Source organism: Saimiri boliviensis, chromosome 12 (assembly GCF_048565385.1).
Source record: "Saimiri boliviensis isolate mSaiBol1 chromosome 12, mSaiBol1.pri, whole genome shotgun sequence".
NCBI lineage: Eukaryota > Metazoa > Chordata > Mammalia > Primates > Cebidae > Saimiri > Saimiri boliviensis.
Window position 1 is genome coordinate 80,693,335 of NC_133460.1, and position 24,050 is coordinate 80,717,384.

General features: G+C 40.1%; 1 protein-coding gene across 2 annotated transcripts; it reads left to right on the plus strand.

Annotated features, from left to right (window-relative positions):
• The first annotated feature begins 2,126 nt into the window (after positions 1-2,126).
• Positions 2,127-23,042, plus strand: CCNJ (cyclin J). 2 transcript variants are annotated; one of them, XM_010333236.3, is made up of 6 exons: positions 2,127-2,264; positions 2,894-3,003; positions 10,436-10,646; positions 18,022-18,321; positions 18,445-18,568; positions 19,184-23,042. In XM_010333236.3, the coding sequence occupies exons 2-6, from the start codon at positions 2,935-2,937 to the stop codon at positions 19,593-19,595; spliced, it is 1,116 nt and encodes a 371-aa protein (XP_010331538.1). In that variant the 5' UTR covers positions 2,127-2,264; positions 2,894-2,934; the 3' UTR covers positions 19,596-23,042. The 2 variants fall into 2 exon arrangements, with proteins under 2 accessions (XP_010331538.1, XP_003922407.1); XM_003922358.4 differs by having other exon boundaries at positions 18,409-18,568; positions 19,184-23,041.
• Positions 23,043-24,050: the final 1,008 nt, after the last annotated feature.

Sequence of the window (24,050 nt, forward strand, 5' to 3'; positions counted from 1 at the left end):
GAGTCTGGCTCTGTTGCCCAGGCTGGAGTGCGTGGTGCGATCAGGGATGCCTGCAACCTCCGCCTCCCAGGCTCAAGCAATTCTTCTGCCTTAGCCTCCCGAGTAGCTGGGATTACAGGCGCCCACCACCACACCTAATTTTGGAATTTTTAGTAGAGACAGGGTTTCACCATTTTGGCCAGGCTGGTCTCAAACTCCCAACCTTAGGTAATCTGCCCACCTCGGCCTCCCAAAGTGCTGGGATTACAGGTGTGAGCCACCATGCTCGGCCCACCCATGGTCACTTTCTAGCCTTTTTTTCTGTTTTTCTTCACATCACTTGTCATCATATGCTATTCTGTTGTTGTTATTGTTCATTATATCTCTCTTCCTGGTGGAATATAAACTCCATGAGAGCAGAGACTTTATTTAGAAGTAAATACCCTAATTGTGTCCACGTTGCTCTAAAGGAATTAAGGAAATCATAATAAACCTGAACTTTGCATTTTAAGGATTTGCCATCTAAGACACACTAGGGCAAAATATATGTATGTTTATAAAATGAACATTAATTCATAAAAGGAAATGAACATTGAAGCCTTCTCATCACAAGGCAAATCCAGAAGATAATAATGATTTCTGAACAAATATATCCCACTGAACAATATCTTCAAAGTAGAAACCATAAATACAGTCTACTTCTTATACTAGTGATTAGTCTGTGACCCATTTTCTGAAAGTGTTCTTAAATGGCCCTGGACAGTTAAGTCATGTAGAGGCCAAATTATTATTATAAAGTTGTTTAATAGTCATGAAATGGAACCCAAGAAGGTAGATACTATTTAAATGTCATTAAAAATGGCATAAAGCTTTTAGTTTAATGTGTCTACCTTCTCTCTAGAGGACCCCTGCAACTGCAACAGGTCAGGGCAGCCTTCTCCCTGGACTATGTCGGGCTAGGCTGGGATCTGCCAACTTTGACTTCTGAGTTTCCCTTTTCTTGCCTTTGGTTCCTGAAGCCCTGCTCTCCTGGATACAGGCATCGTCTATGGATAGGCTATGGGTTATATACACTTCTGCTGATATCTTCAAACGGATGAAGATGTCACCCAGAATCGCATAACATTTATTTATCACTTTGTAGTAATTCTTTATCATGTATCTTTTTGGACAAAGGATTCCAAATAAAAGGAGTGAAGTTTTAAAAATAGTCACGTTTCACTATTAAGCGATTGATCTACAGTCTCAGAAAAGTGAACAGTCTCACTGTTGTGTGGTTACCATCCACTTCTTTTGTGATAGTCCACTAAAGAGGTTAAAGTACAATTGATTGGGTTTCCTCTAATCACATTTCAGCCCCCCATATCACCTCAATTGAGGTCGGAGTGTTTTCACAGTTTTTCAGTTTCCTGATTTACGAGCACAGATGGTTAATTACATCCACCATGGGTCTGGCAAGCAAGGTTACTAGAAGTAATCTTAAATCTCATTCAAAGCTCTTGGGAATCCCTACAGCAAGGAAAATAAGGGGGAGAGATTGATTAGATTTCTAGAAGAAAGGTGGAGTGTGAGGTGAAACTTAAGACAGCAGAATTTCACAGAAAAAAAAAGGCGGGGGGGGGGGCTTCAGGGGCTGCAGAAACAGCTAGAGCACATTTGGAGAGCCTGATCCACGGAGCAGCCCCTGGGACGGAAGGCGCTCGTGCAATGTGAAGTAAGGCAAACCGAATACATGCTGTGAAGACTTTTAAACGCCAAACGGAGGCGTCGGAACTTTACTCCGCGGGCACCTAGGAGCCATCGAAGGTTCCCAGCAGGTGAGTGGCCTGACGATTGGCTGCAGTGATCCACGTTACAGTTTCTCCAGCGCTCTCTGCCGACCACAGCACGAGTACAGGCCGGCTTCGCAGGTGGTGACGGCCGAGCGCCCCCGCAACCGAAGCGCCCCGCCAAGCCGCGCAGCCCGGGATGCTGACCCGGCCCAGGAAGGAGCTGCCGCGCCGCCACCGGGCGAAGCACCTGGGTCGGCCCGGCCGCCGATTGGACGGCTCAGGGTGACCCCACTGTATCGCGAGACGAGATTGGCAGCGGCGGGGCCTCAAGTGCCCCCGCGCTGGCTTTGTACGCAGAGCCGCCTGCCGGTCCTTTAACAATGGGCGGCGCGAGCGTCCAGGCGCTGGGCCCGAGCTGAGGTCGGCGCTTAGCGGCCGGCTGTCCGCAGCATGAGCGGGACCGGCGTCCCTATCACGCCGGCGGGGCTGGGGCTGTGAGGGCCGCGGTTCCGGGTAAGGGAGCCAGCGTGGGGCCGGGCAGCCCGGCAGGCCTGGGCTAGGCGTGAGGCAGCGGACCCTCCCGGGGCGAGGCGCGGAGCCTGGCTGGCCCGGCCTTTTGTTCGCCCGAGGCCGCGCGGAATCGTGCGTTTCTCGGGCGTCCCGGGGAGAAGCAGGCGCCTGATGTCTGCGCGGAGACTCCCGGCCGGGCAGACGCTCACCCCCGGGCTTCTCCGTGGGAGCGCTTCCCCTCAGCGGGGCTGTGACCGTGTCACCTCTCCGCACCCCTCAGGGCGGGCGGGAGGGCTCCAGCCCCGCACGCAGGGAGCCCCAGCCCGGCCTTCCGCAGCTCGTCTCGAGCTCGCGCCCGGCTCCCCGCTGTCGCAACTCGGGGCCCGAGGGGACCCCCTTTTGTCCAACACGCAGTCGGGCAGAGTCTCCAAGTCCTTCGGCTCCTCCTGAGGGGGCAGACCCGGCCTCGCGCGTGGCGCTGGGGAACAGGCTCGGGTCGGGACTGGGCTGAGGAGGAGTCAGGTGAAGACGAGCGGCCACGCCGGATGGCCTGAGGTCACGCCCCCGGGGGCGCGGGCGCGGAGGGTCGCGGGGAGAGCCGGCAGTGACCGCGCCTGGGGTGTGTCTTACAGACTCGAGGTGCCGCGTCGGGCCGGGCGCGCCGCTGGGTCCCATGGAGCTGGAGGGGCAGTGGTGGCGAGGACAGCTGGCCGCCGACATTCACCAAGCGCTTCGCTACAAGGTAACTCCGAGGCCCGGCCTGCCTTGTCCTTCGGTGTCTCGCGCCAGTTGTTCTGAATCTCTGAATCTCGACTCCCCTAGAAAGTCTAGTCAGGTTCTTTACTCCTCACCTTCCGGGCCAGAAAAGGCGAGTTTGCTCATTTGCTCAGGCTTAATTAACTTCTTGGCTCCTTCCCTGGGATATATCAGAAGAACCTGCAACTTGAATGAGGAGGGAGGTGGTAGTCGGGCTAGGAAAGGTGAAAAGGGGCTTTCTGATATTCTGATTTCCGGGTGGATCATGAATTTGATCTTGTATTTTAAAAGATACATACAGTGAATTTTTGTTGGGCAGAACAGCCCTCTTTGTTCGAGAGTTGCCCTTGCATGCAGCCAGTTTAAGTCGCTTTTGTACATAAATTGCTGTAAGACTTTGGACGAGTTAAATTTGTTTCTTAATTTCCTCATCTGTAAAATGAGGAATAATAAGAGTGTGCTTTATGATTCTGGCGATTGTGAAATTTAAGTTAGTACTGTACATGTGCTTAGAAACTGCTCTTGCAATATAGTAAGCACTACGTGATAACGTCTTATCTCTTACCCCTCAAGATTTGGGCTGTTCCCCTAAGGTGGAGGGAGTTGGCTGCTCCTTCCTGCTGATAAAGGCAGAAAGTAGACCTAATATACTTAATAGATACTGGAGGGGGGGGACTTTTCAAACACAAAGCAAAGTCTGTGTATTGTTGCTATTAAGTAACGATTTTATTCTGCATGTGGTAAGGCAGATTATTGAGACATTTCTGACTCTGATAACCAAAAGAGAGACCAGATCCAAAATCATGTATAGCTCAACTCAGTTTCACCTTGGATAAAGAAAGCCATTTGTTAAATGTAGAAAATTGAGAAAGAAGCAAAACAGCTGACTCTTTTAATAAAAAGGATTCTGACTCTTGGGGTTGAGATCCTGGAATGATAACTTTTATCCTGAGTTTCTGACAAAGCCAAGTAGATTGGAAAACCTAATTCTGACTTAAATTGTTACCCTTTTTTAGGCCTGAGATTTCTAAATGCTACTTACTAATTATAACATTCAATTTCTTAGATTGACTAAAATACATTCAGTCCCCTAGGAGATGGTCCACATAAAAATTCTAACTAATGGGATCTTTGGAGTGTTAAGAAAGAGTTTCAGGTTCTTTACTTGGAAAATTGTCCAGATACACTTTTGATCTTTTTTTCTTTGGTAGATGTCATCTTTCAATTTGAAATGTTTTCTTTTTTAAAAAGATTGATACATAATAGTTGTACATAAATGTCAGCCTCTTTATCCCTCTGGTATGTGGCGACATTAATTAGTTGATGTTAAGAGTACCTTTTTTTTTTTTTTTTGAGTCGGAGTTTCACCTGACCTCAGGTTATCTGCCTGCCTTGGCCTCCCAAAGTGCTGGGATTAGAGACAGCAGCCACTTTCCCTGGCCAAGAGTACATTTTTTAATTGACATGAAACTTAAAAGATTTTTCTTGGTGATTTTCATAGCTTTCAATCATTTTATTTTATGTGTAGATCATTTTAATTCATGAGTGATTATCTGAATTTTGTCAGCTGAGGTTGGACATGAGTTTTGTTTTTTTAAGATTTAGATTTGTTGAAGGCTTTTGTGCATTAATTTCTGGAGCATCCAAGGCATAACACCCAACTCCACGCTCAAGTTGCTTATAGACTATCAGAGGACAAGGTAACACAGGGTCTGAAGGAATGCCATTGAAAGTTTTCTTGGGCCACCTATGGCCTACTGCCCTGGGTTGTCTTTATATTTAAGCATTATGCAAACCATGGTTCTTACTGGTAACACTTTATAAAGAATTTATATTAGTCAGTAAAACTTAAACTTGTGGAACTGGAGAGACCTAATACACTGAAGGAAATTTAAAATGGACTTTTCTCATAGAAAAGACATGGTAATTCCAGGCTATTAATTGATGATTCAGTTGGATAGTCATCTGTTTATTTCTTCAACATGTTGATTATTTATAACATACATGATATTCCAGTTGTTAGAGCAATAACTGAACAAGACAAACATGATCCTTGCCTTCGTAGTCTAATCTTATTTCTAATTTAGAGCATCCACATTTAGGTTTTTCCTTTGGGCAGTTGCCATTGAGATACTGTGGAAGGTGTTCTGTGTTTAGACCCAAGGTTTGTGGAGAAATATTTGGTGTGACTAGCATTGTGTCTTAGGAACAGTGAAAATGACAATGAATGGAAATCCTCATGCCAACTATCCACCCCCTCAAAAAAAGCCCCTACAAAGTAGCTGTCCCCTTACTCCCTTTTGTCTCCTTTCTTCTTATTTAGTTGTGTATAATTAGTGTCATAGGCTGTTTGGGAAAGTGTTTTTAGGAGCCTTAATGACAAATGGGAACAATTCTAGCTTTGTGAGAAACTTTAAGAAAGTCCATCATTGTTTTCCAGGGAGTCTTTTAAGACTATGTTCAGGCCACTTTTCTGGAAACATTAAGAAAGTTAAGGCCATCAGTGTTTTCCAGGTGTTTCCCAGGATGTCTTTAAGACCACATTCGGGCCACTTTTCTGGAAAACCTGCCTTGGTTGCCTTTTCCCCCCAATTCCCTATTCCCTGAGCTAAGTTAAATTTTCTTCCTAGTTGTTGCCGTAATAACCTGTGATTACTATATTGTGTGGTAATCTCTGTATTTGATTCACCTGCTAGAGATAGGCTTGCGACTTTTTCCAGCTTTTATCCCTGGGTTAGTATAGTATCTGCTACATGAGAGATGCTCAATAAATGTTACATCATGGCAGCAAAAGTAAAGTTGCAGCTCATTTACACCATTGTAAAGATCTGAAAAAGAGTTAAGGAGAAAAGAAAAATCCTAGGTGCTACGTGAGAAATCAGCATCTTCCCTTTATTTGGAAACAATTTTTTTTTTTTTTTGGCCAGGAGTGGTGGCTCACACCTGTAATCCCAACAGTATGGGAAGCAGGTGGATCACTTGAGTCTAGGAGTTTGAGATCAGCCTGGGCAACACAGCAAGACCCTGTCTCTACAAAAACTAACTGGGCGTGGCAGTGAGTGCCTATAGTCCCAGCTACTTGGAGGTTGAGGTGGTTGGACTGCTTAAACCTGGGAGGCAGAGTGTGCAGTGAGCCAGGATGGCACCCCTGCACTCCTGCCTGAGCTATGGAAGGAGACTGTCTCAAAAAAAAAAAAAAAATATTATTTCCTCGGTAGTATTTGTTTAGGCATTTCTCACTCACACAAAAATGTAAAACATTAATTGGCCCATTGGCCTCTCATCTAAGTAACCCCTGTTGATATATATATTTTTAGTTTTAAAAAATTTTAAGTGATGTATACACATGGTTAAAAAAAATCCAGATAGTGGAGGAAGGTTTAAAATGAGCCTTCATTTTAAGGCTTATTTGGCCGTCTATGGTTACTGCTTTTTTTTTTCCTGATACCCCATAAATTAGTATATCTTCAAGTAAAATATTTTTGTTGTTGATACAGAAGTCATAATATATATTCAGTGTCCTGCACCTTGTTCTTATTCCACCCTCAATTTATCAGATTTGTCCATATGTGACAGAAATATTAAATGCATCTATTCTCTCCTGATGTGAAATGCTGTTGTTATTATAGATCCTCCTATCCAAGAAAAAAGTCCTTCCATGGATGTATGTCTTCCATATTGCATCAGAATTTTAGTGTTATCTTCATACAGTGCTGGCATATTGGTTTTCATTTTTATAGTTACTGAATATGAAATCTTCTAACTGGTTAGTATACAGAAAAGCTATTAACTTTTAATTTTATAATTGGGAATCTTACTCAATTCTTACTAATCTTTTTCTCGATTTTTTTGTTTTTTCTGGATATGCAGTCTACCATCTGAAAATAATTGTGTTCCTGAAAATGGCCTTTGATTCTTCCTTTCCGTAATTCTGCTTTCTCTTTTTTCTATTTGGATTGAATACTCACAAAATAATGTTAAATAATACTCTAATGGTAGACACTGAAATGGTAATCTTTCTGTTGTTTTACCTCCAAGTGAGATGCTGGCTCTCATATTTGACATCTTTTTACCTACCTGTCTCCTTCATCAAAGAAGTGTACATCTGTTCTTATTTCTCCCAGGGTTGCCTTAAGATGCCATTTTGACAGGATGATGGTGTATATTTATGTATGGATTTTTTATGTGTCTTAGAGCTTTTCTTTCTTTCTTTTTTTTTTTTTTTGAGATGGATTTTTGCTCTTGTTACCCAGGCTGGAGTGCAATGGCGCGATCTCGGCTCACTGCAACCTCCGCCTCCTGGGTTCAAGCAATTCTCCTGCCTCAGCCTCCTGAGTAGCTGAGATTACAGGCACGTGCCACCATGCCCAGCTAATTTTTTGTATTTTTGGTAGAGACGGGGTTTCACCATGTTGACCAGGATGGTCTCAATCTCTCAACCTCGTGATCCACCCGCCTCAGCCTCCCAAAGTGCTGGGATTACAGGCTTGAGCCACCGCGCCCGGCCATGTCTTAGAGCTTTTCTAATATTCAATCATTTTTGCATTCCTGGGATGTTCTACAATTGATGATGTTTTCTTTGGCTACATTACTAAATTACATTGACTACTCTCCATTTGTCTTGGGTAATATTAAGGTGAATATTAGGTGAATATATAGGTGAATATGTAACTTCCATTTTTTGTTTATTGTAAAATGTATGTAACAAAACTTTTTTCCCCAGCTTTTAAGTTCAGGGGTACATTTGCAGGATGTGCAGGTTTGTTACATAGGTAAACATGTGCCATGGCGGTTTGCTGCACAGATCATCCCATCACCCAGGTATTAATCCCAGCATCCACTAGCTATTTTTCCTGATCCTCTGCCTCCTCCCACCCCCACCCTCTGACAGACCCCAGTGTGTGTTGTTCTCCCCACTATGTATTCTCATCATTTAGCTCCCACTTGTGAGAACATGCAGTATTTGTTTTTCTTTTCCAGCCTTAATTTACTAAGGATAATGGCCTCCAGCTCCATCCATATCCGCAAAGGAGGTGATCTTGTTCCTTTTTATGGCCGCACAGTATTCTGTGGTCTATATTTACCACATTTTCTTTATCCAGTCTATCATTGATGGGCATTTAGGTTGATTCCATGTCTTTGCTCTTGTGGATAGTGCTTCAGTGAACATACACATGCATGTGTCTTTATAATAGAATGACTTATATTCCTTTGGTTGTATACTCAGTAATGGGATTGCTATGTCAAAGGGTATTTATGCCTCTAGGTCTTTGAGAAATCACCACTGTGTTCCACAATGGTTGAACTAGTTTACACTCCCACCAACAGTGTGAAAGCGTTCCTTTTTCTCTACAACCTTGCCAGCATGTCATAACATAAAACTTACCATTCTGACCATTTTTTTTCCCTCAGATTTTAATGCACATAGGAATAATGCAGAGATCTTGGCAAAATGCAGGTTTTGATTCACTAGGTATGGATGGTGCCTGAGATAGCCTGCATTTGTAGTAAGTTCCTAGGTGATACTGATGCTGCCTTTCTGCATGAATAGCAAGGAGAGTAACCTGTAACTCTGAATTTTTAAAAAAGTTTTTGATACATAATAGATGTATCATTTGATACAAAGATGTATCAAAATACATGTGCATACTTTTGGAGTACATGTAATTTTTGATATTCATCATTCTGACCATTTTTAAGTGTATAGTTCTGTGACATTAGGTACATTTGCATTGTCGTCACCACTATCTATGTTTAGAACTTTTTCATCTTCCCAAACTGAAACTCTGTACAATACTCTCCAATTTGCTACCCTCTAGCCTCTCTTGATAACCACTATTCTACTTTCTGTCCCTATAAGTATGATGATTCTAGGTACCTCATTAAGTGGAACCATATAATAAATGTTCTTTTGTGACTGTTTTCATTTAGCATGCTGTCTTCAGGGTTCATCCATGTAGGATATTGTCAGAATTTTCTTACTAAGGCTGAATAATACTCCATGTATATACCACATTTTGTTTATGCATTCATCTCTGGTGGGCATTTGTATTGTTTCTACCTTTTGGTTATTGTGAGTAATCCTATTATGAATATGTGTGTACAAATCTCTCAAGTCCCTGCTTTCAGTTCTTTTGAGTGAAGTGGAATTTTACTCAAGTAGGAAAAGTGGAATTACTGGATCATGTGGTAATTCTATGTTTAATTTATTGAGGGATTGTCATATTGTTATCTGAAACAACTACATCGTTTTACATTCCCACCAGTAATACACAAGGGTTCCAATTTCTCCATCTTCAAGTTAACACTTGTGATTTGTTGTTGTTGTTGTTGTTTTTTAATAATAGCAATCCAGATAGGTATGAAGTGCTCTTAGTGGTTTTGATTTGCATCTCCTATAATTAGTGATGCTGAACAAACATTTTTTTCATGTTTTATGATATTTGCATGTTGGGCATTTGTATATCTTGTTTGGAGAAATGTCTATTCAAGTTCTTTGCCCATTTTTATAATCAAGTTTTTTGTTGGTGGCCAGTTGTGTAAGTTCCGTATAATCTAGATATTTGCTCCTTAGCAGATATAACTGTTTCCATCCATTCCATGGGTTGACTTTTTACTCTGTTGATAGCATCTTTTGATAAAAGTTTTTAATTTTGTTAAAGTCCCATTTCCCTCTCTCTCTCTCTCTCTCCCTCTTGCAAGGCAAGGGGAGTTCTGCTTATGTTACCATATCCCTTTTACTTCCTTCTATTGTGATACCTGTTGGGTTTAGTATCAGTATTATGCTGATTTTATAAAATGAATTTGGAAGCTTTCCATCTTTATGTTCTGGAAATATTTTAATAGTATAGAATTTTTCCAGTTTTTAAAAAACAAGTTGATATAGTTGTGAGATTGAACAGTGATTTTAGGTGTATGAGAGGATGATGGCAAAGGAGACAGATCATAAAACTGTTCAAAGGGAAACAAAATTAGAAATACTAATACTGGTTTATACACTACTGCAAGTATAATACAGTATGCAGCATATCCACTTACCTATTACCTTCTAACCAAAAGGGGGTGTGTGTGTGTGTAGTATGTGGTTGGTTTTTTGGCAGGGATGTTTTTCTGAAAATACTTGGTAGGGAAAACAGGATTCCCTTACTAAAAATCTTTCTAGAATATAACCATTCTAGAAAGCAAGAAACAAGAACATCTATAATTGTTCACATCAGAGGTGGTTAAGAATAAGGAGAAAATTTTCATTTTAAATGCCATTCATTACCCTTTCACTTTTTCATTTTTGTATTCAAGTCAAGAAAAGTATGTTTTAGGCACTTGTAATACTAATATATTGGAAAAACAATGTTAAGTCATTGCATAGTGGGGATACGTCTACAGATAGGTCAGACTAAATGTTGTTCCTTTTGACTTAGGAGCTGAAGTTGCCCTCCTACAAAGGCCAGTCCCCTCAATTAAGTCTCAGACGGTATTTTGCTGACTTGATTGCCATTGTGAGCAATCGCTTCACACTCTGCCCTTCTGCCCGCCATCTTGCTGTCTATTTACTGGACCTGTTTATGGACCGCTATGACATCTCTATCCAGCAGCTGCACTTAGTTGCGCTTTCCTGCCTGCTTCTAGCAAGTAAGTATGAATCTGAGTTATATGACTAGAAATTTCTGTTGTTTCTATAAGAAAATAAATTTATGTAAAACTCGATGAAATATCATCAAATCCCTTTCATTCCAGTCACTAGTATCAGGAACCTTATGTTAAAAGTTCTTCTCAGTGCAATAATTCTTAACCAGATATTGAAAAATGACCTTGGAGCTTGTTCAAAACTTGTGACTAAACTCTACATCCTAGGCCACCCCACATCTACTAAAACAAAATCTACATAATGGGTTCTGGGTATTTTTTAACTTTTTAAAAAAGTCCCAAAGGTGATTTTGATGTACATTTCCAGTTGAGAACCACTGTCTTAAAGCAATTATTCTAAACCAGGAGCAATTTTGTCCCACAGGGAACACTTGGCAATGTGTAGAGACATTTTGGTTGTCACCTGGCAGTAGAGTAGGGGATACTTTTTTAGCATCTAGTACATAGAGGCCTGGGATGCTCCTAACATCCTGTAGTGTACAGGACAGTTGCCCATAACAAAACATCAGTGGCGCTAAAGTTGAGAAACTGTCTTACAGGCACCATACTCTTATATTAGAGTACTTTCTCCTGGCACATGAAGAGTTGGCTTAATGAACTCAAATTTAATGTGCACCTACTACAAATGTGAAAACTTTTGCTTATGCATTGGGCCAACCATGTAGTAGGTTCCAAGATACAATCTGATACAACCATATTTTTTACTCAGTACAGAATTTACTGGTGGACCTTTTGGCCCCTCTTTCTCTTTTCATCTTTCTATATCCCATTTTGTTGCTTATTGGTACTCTCTTTGAAGGGCAAGTAAAGAAATTGAAATTGTGTTTTTTTTCCTTTTAGTGATGTGGAAGATTGTATTTGATTTGGAAGTTGAATCAATATTGTAGTTTCTATATTATCCATGTCATTACAATAGAAATTTAAAGTAGTATGTAGATATATTGATAACCTTCACCTTTAACTCCCACTTGAGGGAGAAAGATTGTATTTGATATTGAAGTTAAATCAGTAATGTGCATCCATGTCATTATAATAGAAATTTAAAGTAGTATGTAGATACATTGATAACCTTCACCTGTAACTCCCACTTGAGGTTTTGGGGTCAAATATGACTGGGATCAAATAAGTAACATTCCGCCTATATCCATGCCACCAGAGTTCTTTAGCACCTCTGTGCTTGGCTGCTTATAAATCTAAAACCAAACGTAGTCCTTTGTAGTATCATTTCTGGTACTAATCTCTTCTCAGATTTTATTTTCTGACCCTTTTTCTTCCTTTGCTCTGATGACCTCAGCTACTTATTTTGTCCCCTGGAATATCCTTTCATAAGTTATTTCAGATCCATTGTAGAACCAGGCTGAATGTAAATAAAGCACAGCTAAAGCATGACTTCCCACTGCCTATATGTTAAGGTAGAAACTGCTTAATGTAGTGTTTAGAATCTTTCATCTGGACCCAGCCACCTTTCTAGTCTAATCCCCATGCACATTGAGCAAAATTCTTAGAATACCATTTACTTCCTGAATATCTACATTTTCCGTTTAATCTTTTGTTCTCTAAAATTCAGATACCTCACTCACCACTCACCCCCACCTCAGGAGCTGGAGAGGTAATGCTGGTACGTTTAACGTTTAATTTAGCCTCGAATTAAAGTTTCATGCTCGTAAGTAATCGTGTGTAATACTATGTTTCATCACTGGCTGTTAAGCCCTTTAGGGTTTAATAGTTTGTATAAGATTGGAAAAGCTCACACTTGACAGTTTAGATGTGTGAGAGTCCACAAAATGGCTTTTTCTTACTGTACAGAATGTTGGTTTATTATAGAATCAGTTTATAGTAGCGTGTCATTGGAAATCACACATGCAAGTTAGGTTCTTTTAAAAACTTGGTATCACTAATGGAAAGTAACTGTGTTGCCTGCTATGGCCATCACTGTCTTTTTAACACTACTACGTCCCACCTGCTCTATGCCTAGATTCTTAAAGTATAGTGTGGGCCAAGTGGAGGGTCACCTTTGTGTACTATCTTAGGTTGGCTGGAATGGAGTTTTCAGTTGTTCTTATTTTTAAATTATATATTTCTATTTAGAGTCATGAACAATTTATTGTATTGAACTATTTGGATTAATATGAGTTGTAAGATGTAGTTATTTGTGACTCATTTTCCAGTAATTAGACATTACGATCTGTATTTGCTAGAGTTCAAATATGAATTATCACCTATTACTGAAAGAACTGGATGCCTCCCTCCTTTTTCGGCTGACTCTTGATTTCCCTTTCCTTGGGGAGAGGATTGCTTTTACATTCTTCCTTTGCATTGGAGAGTGGGAATGTATATGAGATATTCTTCAGGATCTCTGCTCCTCCCAACTAGCAAGTTGTTCAAAACAGTTTGAGCTATCAGTTCACACCAGGGTCAGGAATTGAAGAGGCTGGTGCTTTGTAGGCAGCAGCCTCTACCCTTGCCCCCCAACTCCAGTCCATAACTTTACAGCAGAAGAGCTTAGGAATTTTTTTTTTTTTTTTTTTTTTTCTGAGACGGAGCCTCGCTCTGTTAGCCAGGCTGGAAGTGCAGTGGTGCCATCTTAGCTTACTGCAACCTCTGCCTCCCAGGTTCAAGCGATTCTCCTGTCTCAGCCTCCTGAATAGCTGGAATTACAGACATGTGCCACCATACCCAGCGAATTTTTTCTATTAGAGACGAAGTTTCACTATGTCAGCCAGGATGGTCTCAATCTCCTGACCTCGTGATCCGTCCACCTCTGCCTTCTGAAGTGCTGGGATTACAGGTGTAAACCATCGTGCCCAGCCGCACTTAGGAGTCTTAGAAACTGATAACCTATTTTCAGTGTCTGATTCCTGTTTAAAATTTGTGGAGTTCATTATACTGGGAAGCTATAGGTGGTTTGGCCGAAGATGGAGCACACCTTGTAAGTCCTAGAAGCAAATGCTTATGTTACACTATTAGAAGAAGAAGGGGCCTACAGATTATCTCTGGAGAGCTATATGTAGTGTTTTGGAGCAATGACCATAGTGATGGATTCCCTGGGTTGGAATCTCTCATCAGCAGAATGAATTTCAACAACCTTTGAATATCAGGTTGTTCTATATAAGATGGAAATAAAGACACCTTACTAAGTAGTTCTGAGGATCAAGTGTGGGGTAATATGTTTAAAAGCATGTAGGAAATGGAAACAAAAACATTAGCATGGTAATAATTAATTCCCCCACAAGTTGCTTTGTTTACTTTAGTCTGCCTCCATTACCCTAAATGTTTTGACCTATTCCAATCTTGTCCTGAATTTGTCCAGGGAAGTTCTCCTATTCCAACTCTTTCACATGTATGCCCTGGCTTCCCTTGGCTTCTGTGACCAGCATTACATTTATGGAGCATGTGGAAGTAATCTTAGAGATACGATTTCTCATAATTTGCTCAAGATCTTACATAACTAAGAAATGATCTTGGAGTCAAGATGAAGTGAAAAGTGAGACAGAGGCTTTGAGTAGTAACAATTTGTAACAAGTGCTTGTTTCCCCTTGCTGACCAATACTGGGTTAGCAAAGCTTTTTACTGATCTGTTATCTCACAGTTGTTTTAATTTACATCTCAATTTTTAGTGAGCTTAGAATTTTTTTCTATGAATGGCCTTTTTCTTTGCCCATTTTTATATTAGATTTGCCTTATAAATTTGTGATAATTCTTCATACATGTTAAGGATGATTTTTTCCCCCCTACTTAGTAACAAAAAATAGAATGTGAGTTGGCAGAGCACCCAGTGACATCTGATCCGTGCCCTATTCAGTATATAAATCTTCTCTACCACATACCTACCATTCATTGCTGGTTTTGAAAATGTATTGGTTTCCATGGCTGATCTGAACATATCCTATAAAGGAAAGACAATTCAGTGTTTTTGTTTCTGTGGCCTCTAATTCTTTATTTTCTGGGAAGCAGATATGAATTTCCTGTGCCCTTATTTCCTGTTTGGGGCCTTTATCAATATAATCACATGGCTTCTGGTATTTCCTTTCAATTTAAGAAACTGATCTTTGTAATCTGTGTGTGGTATTGTGGATAAGTAAACTTAAAATGCACATACACGTAGCAGTCAGCACAACAAAAACTATAGATATGAATGCAGGGGCTGGGCTTGGTGGCTCATGCCTGTAATCCCAGCACTTTGGGAGGCCGAGACGGGTGGATCATTTGAGGTCAGGAGATTGAGACCAGCCTGGCCAACATGGCAAAACCCCGTCTCTACTAAAAATACAAAAAATTAGCTGGGCGTGGTGGTCAGCGCCTGTAATCCCAGTACTTAGGAGGCTGGGGCAGAAGAATCTCATGAACCTGGAAAGGTGGAGGGTTGTAGTGAGCTGAGATCGTGCCACTGCACTCCAGTCTGGGTGACAGAGTCTCAAAAAAAAAAAAAAAAAAAAAAAAGATATGTAGGTACTCATTGATGTTATCACACGTTCTGAAATCTTTTAATATCCATGTATCTGAATATTTATATCACTATACATAATGAAAAAGTTCCAAAAATTGAACCCTGAATTAAAACCCCAAGTATGGGTATTTATTCAGAACGTAGATTATTCTTAACTTTGCAAGATCAATACGCAAAGTGTTTTACACTTGTGGTAGCCAAATATTTTATAAATGTAAACATCCCATAGATGCATAATAATATAGAAATCTGTCAGTTCTGGTCTAGAAGGGCTAATTTGGGAATTCAAACATAAATCTTCCTTTTGGCTTTGATTTTTGGTTTGCTTTAACTTATTTGACCTTAAGTGGATTGGCCACCCTCACTACCTTGGTTTTTGAGCAATGAGATCAGTCATATACAATTTTTTTTCCTGTGTTAAAAATTTCAGGGAAATAATATGAACCTTCTTGCTCCTTGAATTATGATTTACTAATTTCTTCAAAGGAACTTTAAGCATGGTATAAATAAACTCATTAATTTCTACAGTAGTACTTTGAAGTATTCTGCCAGTATTGCTGTTGCTACACAACCAGCACGGTGTTTGAAAGCTGTAATGATTCATCCAGAAGGACTGAACTAAATTCCTGGGTCATTGTCCTTCTGAAGAATTTTGCTTCATACTAAGAATATATTTTCCTCTTCTTTTTTCAGACAAGATGCTGGATAACTATGTCATACAGACCACTTTAGTGCTTTCAACTTTACTAAGTATTTGCTATTGGAAAGCTTGTGAAATTGATAACTTTATGTGATTTGAATTAAGAATAGCTATCTAGATTGTTAAAATCTTAATTATATAAGTTTTGGATCAGCTTCTACCTGCAGCAATATTTAGTGAGAATGGTTCAGATTTAAGGAAGTTCACCTCTCTGCCATCATTCCTGCTTCTTTGGGCTTAGGTTCTTCATAACACATGATCTTAGAATCTCCTGGCATATGAGACAAATGCCTTTTATCCCAGTTCCACTCCCTAAGCAAAGACCAAGGCAGTCAGCAGCATTTTCCCCTCTAACTCCAAAGCAAACCAACAGGAGCAAACCCCCACTGGCCCCAACACCACTGCCTGTACACTGAGCGTCTGGGCTCAGTGTAGCAACTTTAACTTGTGGTGCAAACCCATCTCCTCTAGAAGAGAAACATCACAGAGAAACTCTTCTGGCTTCTCCTGATTTGGTAGTCTTTCTGGTACTTCTTTAAAAAAATGATTTTAGGCCAGGTACGGTGGCTCACGCCTGTAATCCCAGCACTTTGGGAGGCCGAGGCAGGCAGATCATGAGGTCAAGAGATTGAGACCATCCTAGCCAATATGGTGAAACCCTGCCTCTACTAAAAATACAAAAAAATTAGCCAGGCATGGTGGTGCATGCCTGTAGTCCCAGCTACTCGGGAAGCTGAGACAGGAGAAGCGTTTGAACCCAGGAGGCAGAGGTTGCAGTGAGCCAAGATTGCACCACTGCACTCCAGCCTGGTGACAGAGCAAGACTCTGTCTCAAAAAAAAAATGTTTTTAAATAATTATAAAATTTCTAAGGAAATGAAAATATATTGAAATATATTAAAATAATTTTTATATAGTAGTATTTGTTGCTTTCGTGACATTCAAATGATTTTGAACAAGTATGGGTGTAAAACTATTCTGATAAATCTATAATAATTATAGTACAAAGGGACAGTTTTAAATCTTAAATCTAAACTAGACCACATGTTGACATCATGACAACTCTGGTTCTGTTGCTGCATCTGGAAAATCATAATAGTACTTAATAGTTTGTAAATGTTCTCTAGCCATCAGTTGTAGAAATACTTTCTAAAATGAAGGCTTTATATACACAGTAAAATGCTTGTTTGGAAAGTAATGTGTAAGACAGTACATAATCTATAGAAACATTATTCTGGGGCTGGAAATAGAATCTTATTCTTCAGCTGTGCATAGTTGAAACCTTACAGATGAGTATTTCCAGAAAAGAAATTAATCACTTTGAATAAAGTTCAGCCATGATACTATCTTTACTTCTATTCTGCTTTCAATAAGGGAGTTTAAAAGCACATATAAAGTATTTCCCCATGTCCCTTTTTTCTTTAACAGACTTAACTAGATTTTTGTTTTGAATTTAGAAGTGGTGAGGATGGGGGTTTTTGTGGAATGATAGTGCTTTTGTTAATTGTTCACCCAGTTTTTCCCTCCAGTCTCTCTCTCTCTCTCTGAAATTGAGATTATGTTGAAAATATGCCAAAATGAAACACTTAGAGCTTAACTATTTTTGATTTCAGATAAAGCTATGACACTAAATGGTTAAAACTATCTTGTCTAAAATCAGATAATTTATTTTACCAGCTACCACCCTCCTGCAAAAAAAATTTCCTGAGAAGATTCAGCTGATGAGATTGAGTTAGTTTTTTCATTGGCACATGACTATTTCCATTATATACTAGAACAGGCGTCCCCAAACTGCGGCCCCCTGAGGCCATTTATCTGGCCCCCCGCCGCACTTCAGGAAGGGGCACCTCTTTCATTGGTGGTCAGTGAGAGGAGCCCAGTATGTGGCAGCCCTCCAACGGTCTGAGGGACAGTGAACTGGCCCCCTGTGTAAAAAGTTTGGGGACGCCTGTACTAGAATATAGATCAAAAGGTTTACATATTTCAAGGATTTTTTTTTTTCAGGGGATTGGGGAAAGGTTCGGGGTGGTGGCTCTGGGAAAGAAAACATACGCAAATGTGAGAACCACAGGGTTCTGGCACAATTGTTTCTGTGTAAGGTAAGTACATCTTTGGATCCTGGCAGTAAGACAGCAAATCCCATTTTACTGACTAGGCTTATAATGATCACTTGCCTAACATTTTCTCTCCTCTCCCATTCCCTTTTCTTAAAAGGTAAATTTGAAGAAAAAGAAGATAGTGTGCCTAAGCTGGAGCAGCTCAACAGCCTGGGTTGTATGACTAATATGAATCTAGTATTAACAAAACAAAATTTGCTACATATGGAACTATTATTATTAGAAACCTTTCAGTGGAACCTCTGCCTTCCAACAGCTGCCCATTTCATTGAGTATTATCTCTCTGAAGCAGTACATGAAACAGATCTTCATGACGGCTGGCCAATGATTTGCTTGGAAAAGACTAAACTCTACATGGCCAAATACGCAGATTACTTCCTGGAAGTATCTTTGCAAGGTGGGTTGTTGTGAATACCAGTAAGTGACTTGTGCACTTGTGACTCATGTATTCTGTTCCTTAAGTTCGTTTTTGGTGTCTCCACAGATTATGCCTTTCTAAATTATGCACCTTCTTTAGTAGCTGCTGCATGTGTGGCTTCTTCGAGGATAATACTTCGTCTTTCTCCAACGTGGCCTACGAGATTACATCGTCTTACTGCTTACTCTTGGGATTTCTTAATGCAGTGTATTGAACGGCTATTGATGTAAGCCTTTTTATTCTTGTGTTTAAATTTCTCATTAACAGTTTTCTTCATGTATGAGGTGCCTTGAAAACAACTTCTGAAGGGCACAGAGTTCCTAGGATATTTGCTTTTGGCAGGAGTTACTTGCTGCCATGAGCAAGCCCGTGCATGAGCAGAACTCTGGGGAAGGAGAGTCCCTTTTGGCCATTAACCAGTTAGAAGGTGCTATTGCTAGAATGATTCTGGGTACATGATAAGGAAAGGAGCTGCTTTTGTCTGTCTGTAAGTCAGTAACTCAGATCAGTCCAGGCCAGTCTTGCCCATTCCTACATCTTTGAATTTTGAGGGCCACCAGAATGTTACACAAGTGTCTGCCACATGTAAGGGCTTATTGTGGACACATCTCCCAAACTGGAAATAATCTTCAAAGCTACCAGGAAGGTTCACATCAAGGGAAATAGCTTTAGAAGAACACAAGTGAGGTCTCACTGTTGGAATTATGGTACAGTGACTGCTATTTGGGTAGTGGTGGCAGGTCATAGAAGAAGCTGTTGAGGAGTTGGGGATGGGCATGACTTTCTTGCAAATTCTTCTCAAGTAATATTTTTAATAGTTTCCTTTCTCTCTGTGTTTCAGCGCTCACGATAATGATGTGAAAGAAGCAAACAAACAGAGAGGACAAGCAGGACCTCAGTCAGCACAACTAAGTATGTTCCAGACAGCCTCCCAGCCCTCACGGCCAGTTCACTTTCAGCAACCTCAGTATCTCCATCAGGCACATCAGACCTCACTGCAGTATCGCCATCCTACATCAGAACAACCAAGCTGTCAGCAGATTGTATCGACCACACACACCTCATCTTACACACTACAGACATGTCCTGCTGGCTTCCAAACTAGTGTTCAGGCCCTTGGGCACATGCAGACTGGTGCAGGGATGTCACTGGCAATACCAGTAGAAGTTAAGCCCTGTCTGAGTGTTTCTTATAACCGGAGTTATCAGATAAGTGAACATTACCCTTGTATTACTCCATGTTTTGAAAGGTGATTTATGTGTGAAGCTGATAACTGACCCAGACTGTTTTGTGACATGAAGCTATGGGTAAGCGTTTTGTAAACTTCTGTTCAAAAGGAAAGGGATCTAAGTGACATCAGAACTCTTCAGGTACCAGCACCAAGAAGACTGAATATCCCTTTTAATGCACACTAAGCAAATTAACAGTGTGTCAGATTCTGTTACAACAAATCCCTGTATGACAAAAATGTTCAAGTCCTGGCTGATGGTCCAAATATTTCAAAAATATTCAACAGAAAATTTGGACAGACTCCAATTTGCCATTTTGAGATTTGACCTGTAGTAGCATCTGGGCCTAATGTTGGCTTCTGAGTCAAAGACTAAGTATTTATCTTATCTATGAACTTGCCAAACAGTCTTTTATGAAGGAAAGTTACAGTATTAATTTTTGAAAAGATTTTTATTCAGCAATTTTTTATTTTTGTTCTACAGATGAATTTTTGACTAAGTTTAAACTCATGAATTGTTACTCTATACCAGTCTGCAGTTTAAAAAAATAATTTTTTAGATGATTCTATACAACTTCCTCTCATAAATAGTATAGGTATCTGGATTTATATACTAAAATTAAGGGTGGAGTAGATATCTTATTTTTAAATCATGGTCATAATTTTTCTTTTTTTCCCTAAGTGATCAACCTCAAATTTTTAGAATTGAAACACATTTAACTCAGGGAATTTGTACTACTTGGAAACACTTAACTATAATGCAACATACCTTGGGAATGTTATAGTATGAACTACCTTTATAACATAGGTTAAAATACTCTTGCTAGGGTGTGTTTTCAAATGAGATCATAATATTATAGCTCAGAATGAAGTGGTAGTTCCTGTGATTCATAATACATATATAGGTTTTGCATTTCTCAGTGCAATCCGTGATTTATACTCAGAATTGACATTCTTTAAAAAAAAGTTATTTCAAGAGAAGGCATAACTGTAAGAGGTCAGTGCTAGAATAAAGTCCTGTAGGTTTATTTTGGAGGGGACTGTGGCCAGGGTAGTTCTCAGGTTGTGCTAGAGCAGCACTTTGTTATGTGGAAGGCAGGTTTTTTAAGCAACCTTTGAATCCAGCTAGTCAGTCTAAGCAGGCAAAGGTAACTGATGACTAAATTTCAGTAGCTACTTTCATTGGACTGACCCTGCAATTGCCCTGGGACATTTCACTGTACTGGTATTAACTGCAAACAGCAATAATGGTCATTACAGCAAGGGCAGTTTTGGGGTAAAGCATTTTGGAGGAATAACTTTAAAAAGTTAAAAAGTCATTGTAATAACTGATAAACTGTATACATTATGCTCCTTTCTGTGGGCGAAGAAAGATTTGGTGGAGGGAAGCTTTCTGGTTTAAAAATTAGTAAGGTGTGTCTTTTTGTGTTTTTTTTTAAGATAGCACTTGAATAGAAGGGAATCTGCATGGCAGATATGTGGCTGCCACAATATGCATTGAAGACAAACTATTATAAAGATGTCATGGGTATGCAGCAGGAGTCTCAGTAATCAAGCCAGTGGCCTTTGTTAGGAAGCGAAGGGGCTCAACACAGTGATGGACTGATCCAGATGGCTCCTGGGGATGAATGTGGGTGGGTGGCTTCTGCCAGCATGAATGCTTGGAGATATGTCCTTTCCTTAAAAAGAAAATGTCTTATTTTTAGAGTACATAGGGCATGATGTGGATTTATTAGTCTGGTAGATAAAATGAAAAACCACTCAGGTAAGAACACTCACTCATGGCAGTTTTTTTAAGCATGAAAATAGTTTTCTGAAAGTATCATCACTTTTTAAAGAAGGCTGCTAATTGGATTTTGGTAGTTCTTACATCAAGAAGACTTGAATTGTTTGGGGGAAAGTGGGCTCGAAAGAGCATATATCTTTCACATTCACATTCAGAACCCAGTAACCTGGAGTCCAGTTTTCAGTATTTTAACTACCTCAATAATGCTATGAATGTAAGATACTGGGATAGAGATCCCAACTTGAAACAACAACCAGTGCCTGTGGTAACTTAATGTCTGTCAAATACTTTTATTGATTGGTTTATATGCCATTCTTGTTATAGAAGAGTATGCCTTTTAAAAAAGTTTATTAATAACACTTTCCCAATTTATATTTTAAAAAGCTAAAGAACACTGGATTAATAATCTTTTTGGGGGGTAGAATAAAATAATTGATTACTATTGCTGCATACCCGGGGTGGGATGGGATGGTTGGAAAACCAGAACTATTTTTAAAACATTAGGTTTCAGTATAAATACAACTCATAACTGCTAGATTTGGGGGGTGGGGGAGCATTGTGTGGGTTTTGTTTTGTTTAATTTATTGATTAGTCTTTAGGCTTTTTTTTTTTTTTTTTTTTGAGATTACTGGACCATCATTAAATGTGTACTGTGAAGAGATTAATATGTATGAAGGGCTTTACCAAAGTCCACTAAATAAACACTACTCAAGTATAGACTGCAAACCAAAATGTATCTGTGTTATGACATTAATTGCAAATAGCAAGTATGGTGCTAAAGTCTATGCCAGTGGAATTAGATGAGTGCTATGCACTTAATTTTAAAATAAAACTAGTTTTCAGTAAAATGGCTTTGGTATTTTTGTTTTAAATACAAACTTGTGTATTTGCAGCTCTACTGAACCATGCCATCATGTAATTCAGACTTGGAATCATGATTTATGTTTACTAAGAGCCATCAAGATACAGAATATAACCATTTAGTGTCATGAAACATTTGTTCATTATGTGTTCCATACTGAGCATTAAAGCCCACAAAAGTATATTGGACACCATTATTGCCTTTTGAGCTTAAAATCAGTTGTTAGTATTTTAGCAACTACAAATTCTAATTTATTCAACAATCATGAGAGAATCTGAAGTTTGATCTCAAAAGTAGGGACACATAATGGTTAAAGCTGTGAGAAGGAACCTAGGGTCTACAGTGAGTGAGAATGGTCTGTTCACCTGAGTATAATTATTTGCTATTTAATTCAACTCAAAGTGTAGCAGTTGGAATTTGTTTTGAGTGAAATTTAACAGGTGTCATATGGGAAGGACACCTGCTATCCTATTCTTGCCTGACTACCACTCTTGTCTTTCCTCCTGTAACGCCCTCTGCCTCCCAGGTAAGCATCACCATCCTGAATTGAAGAGTTCTCAAGTCTGTGAAGTCTTGACATGATATGCAATTTATATGTAAATGATTTCCCCAGTTCTAAAAGTTTTGTCAGTTGCTCAAAGAGACCTGTAATTAAAAATGTAAGAGTCACTGTCTTCTATCCGTTTACTTGCTAGTTTCTCCCTACTAGAATGTTGTGTTAGGCCATTCTCACATTCTATAAATACCTGAGACTGGGTAATATATAAAGAAAAGAGGTTTATGCATGTTCTCACTCCTAGGTGGCTGTTGAACAATGAGAACACATGGACACAGGGAGGGGAGCACTACACACTGGGATCTGTTGGGGGGAAATAGGGGAGGGACAGTGGGGGGTGGGAAGTTGGGGAGAGAGAGCATGGGGAGAAATGCCAGATGTAGGTGAAGGGAAGGAAGGCAGCAAATCACACTGCCATGTGTGTACCTATGCAACAGTCTTGCATGTTCTTCACGTATACCCCAAAACCTAAAATGCAATTTAAAAAAAAAAGGTTTAATTGGCTCATGCTTCTGTAGGCTGTACAGGGAGCATGGAACCGGCATCTGCTTGGCTTCTGGGAGGCCTCAAACTTTTATTCGTGGCAGAAGGGTAAGCAGGAGCAGGAATCTCACATGGTGGGAGCAAGTGGGGGTAGGCAGAGGTGCCACCCACTTTAACAACCAGATCTCATGTGAAGTGAACTCAATATCGTGAAGACAGCACCAAGCCATGAGGGATCTGCCCCCATGACACAAACACCTCCCACTAGGCCCCACCTCCAACATTGGGGATTACATTTCAACATGGGATTTGAGTGGGGACAGATACCCAAACTGTGTTAAACATACCTTCCTTCTGTCTGCCAGGATAGAGTACAGTGTCATCATTACAGCTAACTGTAGCCTCAACCTCCTGGGCTCAAACAATTCTCCCACTTCAGCCTCCTGAGTAGCTAGATCATAAGCACACACCACCACATGCCTGGCTAACTTTTAGGATTTTTTGTCGAGATGGGGATTTGCCATGTTACCCAGGCTGTCCTTTTTTTCTTAAAATAAGCTTTTTAGAACAGCTTAGATGTCCAGAATTATTACTAAGACAGTACAGAGAGTCCTTCATATATCCCACAACCAGTCTCCCCTCTTATTAACATATTGGGATGGTACATTTGTCACAATGAACCCATACTGATGTATTATTACTAACAGAAATCCATGCTTTATTCAGATTTCCTTAGTTTTTCCCTAATATCCTTTTTCTCTCCCAGATTTCTATGCAGGATATCACATTACCT